The 10,211-nt window shown below is 36.0% G+C and overlaps 2 protein-coding genes across 2 annotated transcripts; one reads left to right on the top strand and one right to left on the bottom strand.

Moving 5' to 3' along the window:
• The first annotated feature begins 573 nt into the window (after nt 1-573).
• Nucleotides 574-4,909, top strand: LOC132033578 (oligopeptide transporter 2-like). Its single transcript, XM_059423583.1, has 6 exons — nt 574-1,148; nt 1,954-2,051; nt 2,326-2,892; nt 3,356-3,608; nt 3,698-3,880; nt 4,081-4,909. Exons 1-6 carry the CDS (start codon nt 636-638, stop codon nt 4,693-4,695), a joined length of 2,229 nt encoding a protein of 742 aa, XP_059279566.1. The 5' UTR covers nt 574-635; the 3' UTR covers nt 4,696-4,909.
• Nucleotides 4,910-5,556: 647 nt separating this feature from the next.
• Nucleotides 5,557-8,947, bottom strand: LOC132033579 (protein TIC 20-I, chloroplastic). The gene is made up of 3 exons (XM_059423584.1): nt 8,800-8,947; nt 7,063-7,261; nt 5,557-6,334 (listed from the first exon to the last, which is right to left on the bottom strand). Exons 2-3 carry the CDS (start codon nt 7,238-7,240, stop codon nt 5,697-5,699), a joined length of 816 nt encoding a protein of 271 aa, XP_059279567.1. The 5' UTR covers nt 7,241-7,261; nt 8,800-8,947; the 3' UTR covers nt 5,557-5,696.
• Between the last annotated feature and the right edge of the window lie 1,264 nt (nt 8,948-10,211).

Genomic DNA, 10,211 nt, shown 5'->3' with positions numbered 1-10,211 from the left:
TAATTTTAAAAAATTATATATTTTTCTTTTATAACTCAAATATTTTTTAGTAGAATTATATGATCGTTTTCCAAGTAGTTAAACTAGACATGCTACCCACTTTGATCAATTAGTCGAAAATTGGCAGGATTTGAAATCATTATAATTTGCTAATTTATTGTTCCGCTTTCAATTATTTTAAGTTGATGAGCGCTTCTTTGATTAGGAAATATTTTTATTATGTAAAAGGCTTAATGTTCTTAAAAAGATACTACTATAAGGATAACATAAAATATTTGTGTAAGATTTTCAAGTGTAACTATTTGATTTTAAAATAAAATCAGGGAGTTTATCTAGAATTGAGATATTACAGGGATGCTTAAAGTAATTTACTCGGATATCTTTACACCGAATTTGTACAGGATTAGAATTAACAATCCCTTATTAGAAAGAGAAACAATTCAACAAGTCCCAAGTGGACTTATTATAGGACTCCTCATGCATGCAGAACTCTTATCTACCTGCATTAACTACTACACTATAAATACATACCCTTTAAGCCTCTCCAAATTCAGTTGGTACGATCAAATTAAAGTGCAACTCAAAAGTCAACCTAGAAACCAATTAATCCTTCTTTAGTTTTCGGCCTTTCTTCAATGGCCGTAAACATGCAAGAAAAAATCCAACAAAACGATCCAGAAAAAGTACTTGTTCCTCAAGAAGATGATGACGAAGAATCGCCAATAGAACAAGTTCGTTTAACAGTATCGAACGATGACGATCCATCTCTTCCAGTATGGACTTTTCGTATGTGGTTTTTAGGACTTTTGTCGTGTGCATTGCTATCGTTTCTCAATACTTTTTTCAGTTACAGATCAGAGCCGTTGGTGATTACTATGATTACTGTCCAGGTGGCGACATTGCCACTTGGTCGTATAATGGCTAGGGTTTTACCAACGAGGAAGTTTAAGATTATGTCATGGGAGTTTACGTTGAATCCAGGGCCGTTTAATATGAAAGAACATGTTTTGATCTCTATTTTTGCGAATGCTGGATCTGCTTTTGGGAATGGACCTGCTTATGCTGTTGGGATTGTTGATATTATTAAAGCTTTTTATTTTAGGAATATCTCCTTCTTGGCTGGTTGGATTCTTGTGATTGCCACTCAGGTATTGAACCTCTTCTAGTTAATAACTCTCTTTCTGAATGTCTCGACTTTCTTTCTCAAACCACCGGACAGGGGTGCGGAAATAGCTTCTTCCGTGATGAACTGTTGGCACCAGTCCTACATTTTGCCTCTGTGGACCGAGGATAATTTTTAATTGCATAGACATACATGCAGGGGCAGATATAGACTTTTGATGCAAAAAATAAGTTTATGTGTAAACATCTATTAACATTGCAACAAATAGTTGGTTTGAAGCCAAAATTTTAAAATAAAATGGATTTTGTGCTTAAAATTTTAGAGGTTGAACCCATAAAGATTAAATCTTGAATTCGCCTATGCATATATGCTAGTAGTCATAAGTCAAATCACTCATACTTGGATTTCGAGTTTCGACCATGATAATTCCATGAGAATGTCGCAAAATTATATGTACCTGATATGGAAAACATTATTGTAATTGATAAAAATAGTAACAACATAATAAACATGGCTCTTCATGTTAATAAAGCGATGGGAGTATCTATTTAATTTGCTACGCCTGAACGGATTACATCTTGAAGATGTTGTGAGCCCCACTATGTATTTGTATTTCATTCTAGTTTATTCAGACCTATTAGTTTATGTTGTTATCTTTGAACTTCAATTTCATTTCTTTTTCAACTCTTTAGTACTCCTACTTGTTAGTTAGTCCTTCTCTAAATTTTTATAAAATCAAGCAAGATTAAAGTAAAATTTCCATGTGCACACCTCATGCTTTAGAGGGTAGGGATTTTTATAATTCTAATATAATGTTTGGTACGTATCAGGTTCTGGGATATGGTTGGGCAGGAATTATGAGGAAGTATGTGGTAGACCCTGCAGAGATGTGGTGGCCAAGTAGTCTGGTTCAAGTTTCTCTATTCAGGTAATTTTCTCAAAATTTAACTTGCATATTAGCTTCTTTTTGAATTGGCTTGCTCATCGTGGGATGATAAATTTTTCTTTCTTCGTTTTTGTTTTCGTTTTTTTCCCAGCATAATCAATATAGGATATTGTCTCAATTTGAGAATTTCCTAATATTTCTGATGGCTCTTTGATTAGGACTTGCAAGAAACAAGAATTGAACTAAATTGTCCTCACTATCTTGCTGCATAGTTATAATCTAAAGTAACAAGTATAGTTTCTCTTGAATTTGGCAGGGCTCTCCATGAAAAAGAAGGAGAAGGGAAAAGCTCAAGAGGGAAATTTTTCTTAGTTGTACTAGCTTGCAGCTTCATATGGTACATTGTCCCTGGTTTTCTCTTCCCAACATTGTCAAACTTATCTTTGCTCTGCTTGGCCTATCCCAAATCAGTGTTAGCCCAGCAACTTGGTTCAGGCATGCAAGGACTTGGAATTTTTTCCTTCACTTTTGATTGGGCAGTTATAGCATCATACCTTGGTAGCCCTTTAGTTTACCCCTTCTTTGCCATTGTCAATGTCATAGTGGGTTATATTGGAGTAGTGTATATACTAATTCCAATTTCCTATTGGGGGTTGAACATCTACAATGCCAAGAACTTCCCCCTATTCTCCTCACAGCTATTTGATGTTCGGGGGCAGATATATAATGTTACATCCATTGTTAATGATAAGTTTGAGATAGACAAGGTATCATATGCACAACACGGACGCATACATCTCAGCATGTTCTTTGCTGTTACTTATGGCCTGAATTTCGCAGCTGTTGTGGCTACTATCACTCATGTTGCTCTATTCAATGGAAAGTAAGTGCTTTGTTAATTATCTTTTTCCCTCCCCCACCCATTATCGACTTTTTAGTCACTTATTTGCCGTGATGGATCTAGACTAGAAAGCACTGCATCTAGCTTGGAGTTTATGTGTATAAAATGTATGTGTGTGAGTGTGAGAAGAAAAAAATTGGCATATATATAAAGAAGAGAACCTGTACCTCTAAATAATGGAATGAGTAAGGGGTTTATACTGCTTGAACACTTAGCTATTTTCAGATAGTTTCCTGTGCTGATAAGGCTTTCATAATTAGTTAACCAACTAGAATAGAACCAATACATGAACTGAAAAAAGAAACTCTCTCACACACATGCAGAGAACCCCCTCCATCTCTTTACAAGGCCAAATATTAATCAACTTAGACATTGTTTCTATTGGTTTAACTAATGAAATAACTAGTGCTGCAAAGAAAACTATACTGATAAGTTCACTGAACAGGGAAATATGTCAGCGATTCCGAGCCTCATACAAAGGAAAGCCTGATATTCACACAAGACTTATGATGAAATATAAGGACATACCTAGCTGGTGGTTTCACCTCATGCTTGCACTTTCAATGGTTTTGTCTCTCGTCCTATGTATCTTCATGAACGATCAAGTTCAGCTTCCGTGGTGGGGGCTTCTCTCTGCAGCCTGTATGGCTTTGATATTTACCCTACCGATAAGCATAATAACAGCCACCACAAACATGGTTAGTCTTGAAAGTTGAAATTATGTTTATTACCTTTTGTGGATGCATTCATTCTCCCTTATTAAACAAATTTTTGCTTCTGATGACAGTCACCAGGACTAAACGTGATCACAGAATATTTTATTGGTCTGTTATACCCGGGGAGACCAATAGCCAATGTTTGCTTCAAGACTTTTGGTTACATGAGTATGAGCCAAGCTGTTTCCTTTCTCCAAGATTTTAAGCTTGGTCATTACATGAAGGTTCCTCCAAGATCAATGTTCATCGTTCAGGTATGACTTTCTTGTTTTCTTCCTCTTCATTTGTTTCCATTAGTAGTATTATCTCTTATCCTATTAATTAGTATTGTAGTAGTTATTATTGGAAGCGTAAGGAGTCAAATCTATTGATTGTATGGAAAAAAAACTATAGCAATTATACTGTTTCTTGGTTCTACGGAAGATGGACTAAAACTTCTATTATTCTGAACCAGCTAATCGGAACCATACTTGGTGGTACAATCAATATGTGTGTAGCATGGTGGCTACTTAACAGCATTGAACACATATGCCAACCTAACTTGCTTCCTCCCAACAGTCCATGGACCTGTCAGAGTGATCGAGTCTTTTTTGATGCATCAGTTATCTGGGGATTAGTAGGACCGTGGAGAATATTCGGACACCTTGGAGAATATAGTGTCCTCAATTGGTTCTTTATTGGAGGTGCAGTGGCTCCAGTTTTGGTGTGGGTGCTATACAAATCATTCCCAAGCCAAAGTTGGATTAAATTGATCAACCTTCCAGTACTTTTTGCAGCTACAGCCAGTATGCCTCCAGCAACATCATTGAATTTCAACAGCTGGATTCTCATTGGAACAGTGTTCAATTTCTTCATTTTCAGATACAGAAAGAAATGGTGGCAGAGGTACAATTATGTCCTATCAGCAGCACTAGATGCTGGAGTGGCTTTAATGGGAGTGGCTCTGTTTTTCTGCATTACTCTTTGGAATGTTAACTTCTCTTGGTGGGGAACTGGCGGAGAGTATTGTGATTTGGCTTCTTGTCCCACTGGCAAAGGCATTTCTGTTGATGGATGTCCCTTGACCTGATTCTATTAGGTTTTTATTTTTAGTAGTATTGTTAGGCTCCATACTTAATTGTCTTTTTTCTTTTGTGGTTATTTTTCGTTAGTAGTTAGCTCATAGTTTTTGTAAATATAAGCATTCTAAAGTAATACTAGTAGTGTGTTTTTTTGGTACATAATACAAGTAGTTTCTCACTAGCAGAAAAAAATGATCTTGTGCAATCCAAATACTTTACTTTCTTTTTTCTTTATTAATTGAATTGATTTAATAAAAGTACTGCTAAATCAACTGAACAATTCAAATCAATAGGCCCTTACTAAGATATCGTTGCGAATTATGTTGTTTGAAATAATCAGTTATGAATTATGGTGTATGGTCGGGTTATTCCATTATCAATTCCATTGTTAGGCTCTTATCGCAATTAGAGCTGTTCTTTCTCTGTGTGCGCGCGTGTATCCTTTTTGGATCTTCAAAATATAATCAAATTACTTGGATGCGTTTGGAAAAGTTCCATATGTAAATCATACATGAAATCACCCAATATCCTTGAAAATGGGTGGTCTTGAATTTTAACCTTGCTTGTTAGTGGAAAATATTAGTATGCAAAAATACACCGTCACTCTGTAAATTAATAATCTACAAAAGCTCTTGGGTTAAGAAGGCCTTTTCTCTTGTCGGTTTTGCTCTCTCAAGTCTGCAGTCTAAATAGTGATCACATAAGTAAAAATCTATATATATGTTGCCGCCTCTAGACTGGCGAAATGCTTTTCCCGTTTGATATACTGATAAGTCCAGTAATTAAACAGTATGAAAATGACAATTGGAATTAAGAGAACAAACTGAAAATCAGTGAGAACCTAATCAATCACTTTGGGGAAATGGAGAGGAAAGAACAGCACTAGTATAAATTGACAAGAGGCAGTGACCATTGCAAGTTAAAAATTCAGTTACACCCAGCCTCAATGTTCCATCAAAAAGGCATAAGAAACATGACTCATCCTAGTACTCCCTTTATGTTGGCTTCATTAATCGTAAGGTATTTGAATATAAGCTGCATCACACACAAATGGAATGTCAGCATACATCCCAGCAAGTGCGCATCTCATGGACTCTAAAACTGTGAACAGATAGGCAAATGCGACAGCGGTCCAAAAATGCATGCCCACCTTGCCCCAGTATACCGCAAGTGGCATCCAACGGCTTATAGTCCCAATAACCTGCAGGGCAATCTCAAGTAGCATCCCCATCACCACATGAAACCTAAAGAAATGAGGCCATTCCTTTCTCCTCACTACGCCAAGATAAGCAACAAAGAAGTATGCCATTAAAAACCAGCTCGGTAATCTCCCAATAGCTCCCAGGAAAGGGTATGTCAGAAACTCAAAATCTTCCAAGAAAGGGTGGAGATGATATGCTGTCTCAGCATACATCCAAGTCTCGTGAAGAGGCATCAAGTAAGGGAGGCATGCTAAAGATCTCCACCACCACCTTGGCTTTTTGGTCATCGGAGGGAATCTGTAACTATAGGGGACATCCTTCGATGCTCTAGGGGCAAAGGACAATTGGCTTCGCCTTGGTAACCAGGGCATAGCATTTGGAAGACCACCATATTCACCACGTAAAAGAAGTGATGATGCAGAAGAAAGATCAAGGAAGCTGAATCCTGCACTGACAACTCAACTTTAATAGGTTTGTTACCTTTCTCAAAAAAAGAACTCAACTTTAATAGGGACAATAGCTTTAAATCTTTCAACTAATAGAGCCAACAGAAACTATTCCAACAGAAACTATTATACCATATGCTTGTAGAGATAAGATATAGATGACTTTCTTCCCTCTATCATCCTTCTTATTTTTTTTATTTTTTTGAGATTGCTCTATCATCCTTCTTATAACAAACACCGAATCCTCTAAAAGAGCTACATATGACATACTGTACTCCCTTAAACCTCTATTTTTAAAGTAGCCGCCTTTGCACATTTGTCTATTTGAAGTGTGTGAGAACAGTAGAAAAAGGGAATGGAAGGATATACATCTCTAATAAGCAACATCCACTAAACATGGGTGCATAAGAACTCGAGCCATTTCAGTTTTTTAGTTTAAGTCTTTGAGGAAAGAAGAGATATATTACTCCTTAAAGAAAAGGAAAAAACAGGGCTAATGAGAACTAACATAAGAATCAGATCTATGCTTCGGTAAAACACAGCTTTCTCAAGCTAAAGGCCAATAGCCTGCTGGCCCCATTAAGAAACCAAATATCAATATAGTTAAGTTGCAGTCATGCGTATGATGCAACAACAAACACCATTTCAATAATGCGTTTATTTTTAACTCAGAAGTATAGATTGAAAATGACATGCAAAAGGATAACCATCAAGAATTCATACACACCATTAGAGCAGGATTTTGAATACCGATGAGGTGCCGGTGAATGTCTAGCACATGCGACTATAACCTTGGAAGGCAGCAGCGGGATGTGTGACGATGCAGATGCATAGGATTTCAAGCTACATGCTTTGTAAGGATTACAAATACCCCCAGAACTCAATAAGCATCCATTTAGGATCATATTCAATCCCTTCGAGAAGATCTACAAAGAACAAAAACACATAGCACCGTAAATGCACCGGAATGCGGGTTAGAGACCAAGTGGATGAAAATGGAAGTATCTCCATAAACTCTGCAAAGAACTATCTGAACCAAACATTTCAATGTAAATTTTAAACGAAGAAAATGCAGATAAACATGACTGACTATCAAATCCAAAAGCTGGAAGTTTTACCATCAATAATTACATAATATGGAGAGTCCCTAATACAATAGGAAGTTTGTCGTTATTCACAAGAAGAAATTTATGTATCCCTGTAGTACAACTTTATGAACTGATGAGCAACACAAACCTTTCGTAATGTTTTCACTAACAGAAAGCTCGAGGTTTTAAACTATATAAACTGCAGTTATTTGCAAGTTTGAGTAAAAATACTAATATCGTTCCAACTAATGATCTAATACTACCCATTGTCCATAAAAAGGGAGTGGTTTTACATTCAAACTTGTCCCTATGATCATAAAGAAAAAGGTGAAATTGTCCTAGGCCTTTCACCAATGTTAAGGGAAGAATTATTCTACGAAATGCAGGATTAACACTATAATTCTAAAATCACTTTCTTCAACCAGCAAGTGAGAAACTTCCGGTCGTAGTCTAATTATTGTTCCATATCACTTACAATCTAAAAGGGAATAAATGGTTATGTTACTGTCAAGAAAAACTCAGTTTATTTGTCAGGTGAACGGTATTTCAAATGTCGAAAAAAAAAGGGTACTTGCTATACCCTTTGAATTTCTTGGCCTTATTTGACCTCTTTTTATGTTTTTCATGCTTTCTATTGAGCCGAGGGTCTTTCGGAAACAGCCCTCCTACCTTGGTAGGAGTAAGGTCTGCGTACACTCTACCCTCCCGCACCCCACGTTGTGACCAGACCCCACGTTGTGGGATTTCACTGAGTTGTTGTTGTTGTTGTTGCTATAGAAGAAAAACAAACAACAACAACAACATACCAAGTGTAACCCCACAAGTGAGGTTTGGAAGGAAAAACATTACAAATTTTTTTTTTTGGTACAAAGAAAAGACATTATATTGGGATGCACAAAACCAACAAGAAGCAATACCAACAACCAGATCCAATTGAATCGAAATAGCAAGTTATAATCAACAGCAACGAGCCCTATGAATGTTATGTGAAAATAATTGAATTTTTCCAACGGAAGAAAGCGAAGAAATCAAAATATGAACTTTTCTTATTCAAATTAAGAAGAAACTTAAATTTAACCCTATATATGTTCGATTCAACTAAACGTTACTACTTTACAACTATCAATTTTTACATGACTGCCATCTCATCATTAAAACTCCTATATTCCAGAGTGACAAGATAATTACTTTCTGGAAGGCGACAAATAGTGGTAAAGGGGAAAACCATAAAATCATCAAATAATATTGTAAAGACGACGTTATTGAGGAACAAAATTCAATAATAACCAAGCATTGATACTGTACCCATTTATGCTTAAAAAAACCCTAGTAACACAAAGGACATTCTTCATTTGACAGAAAGAAGGATTAGGTACCTAATTGAAAGGCATAGAGAATGTAACAGAGTTATGTAAAAGTGCAGAGTGTGAGTAGAGGAGTTCTTTCTTATCTGCTCGGCTAAGGTTTTGGCGAGGCGGAAATGGTGGAAAGACAGAGCGAGCTGTCATGGGCCGTCTTATGGTGTATGGGCTTGTCGGCTCATGTAAATTTGAGTCGCGGGTGTCCTTAATTTTTGCGCTTCGCCTAATACTTTGAGGTTCTAAATTTGAATCCCAGCTTAGTAAAAAAAATTCACAAGGCAGAGTTTCGTAACAAAATTAGACCTATTCGGGCAAAAATTAGGCCTTAAGGCGAACCTTTTCCTTAAGGCCTAAATTTTGTCCGAATAGATCTAATTTTTGGGGAAATGTTAGGCTTTAAGGCAGAGGTTTCGTGAAAGCCTTGCCTTGTGAAATTCTTTTTTTTTTTACTGAACGAGGATTCAAATCCAGAACCTCGGAGTATTTTCGACCACTTTTTTAAGCGAAGAACAAAAATTAAAGACCAGCAATTTGAGGGGCAAAAATTAAAGATCTAGCGTTTGAAGGACAATCCACACAAAAAAAATGAATTATGCCCAATTACGTTGTGTTGACAAGAAATTACACCCATTGACCTTGGAATGGAAATGAGTAGTCTTTAACTTACGTCCTAGGCTTGCCTTATAGAGAAATCTTCCAGATCAAAAGTTAAAATTCGTTAAACATGATGTTTTGTGCATGAGGCAAGCGAAGTTAAAAGTTCAAGATCATCCACCTCTAAAATCATTTTTGTAAGTCACTCATAATTGAAATGGTAAAAAAAGCATGGGTGACTACTTTTTGAACCTATAAGTGCAAAATAGTCGGTGTTTGTAAAGTAGTTGAAAATTGGTTTTTTAATGCGAATGTAATTTTTTTTTTTTAAAAAAAATACCTCTAGCTAAAGTATGGAAAGAGTTCAACACATAAACTCTTGCATGTTAACTCTAGTGCAATGTACTGAAATTTGGAATATTTACAAGTGAGAGTTTTGGGATTCAAAATCACATTCACTTTTTTATCATGTGCTTTCTACAATTAATTAAATTTCAATACTATAGTGAATACATTCGTGTGTCGCTAGGATGGCATCCAATAAGTTAAGGTGTGTGTGTGTGGGGATGTGGGGGGGTTCAACTAACACGAAAATATTTCTTATTAACTTATAAAAGTTAGGTCTTAAACACCCATAAATATAACCATAGCAAGAAAGTGAGGTAAACCATATAAAAAAGAATATTTCATTTCAGTAACAGTTGAATCTTACAAGAATATCGTACATATGATATTTTACAGAAAGTATAACAGAAAGATGAATTAATAAATGAGGTAAATAACCATAAAATCCTGTATTTTCTATATCTAGCCAAAAAAGAGAAAGAAAAAAA

The sequence above is a fragment of the Lycium ferocissimum genome, chromosome 10 (assembly GCF_029784015.1).
Source record: "Lycium ferocissimum isolate CSIRO_LF1 chromosome 10, AGI_CSIRO_Lferr_CH_V1, whole genome shotgun sequence".
NCBI classification, from domain to species: Eukaryota; Viridiplantae; Streptophyta; class Magnoliopsida; order Solanales; family Solanaceae; genus Lycium; species Lycium ferocissimum.
Note: the sequence above shows the minus strand (reverse complement) of the source record. Positions and strands in the feature narration are given on the sequence as shown.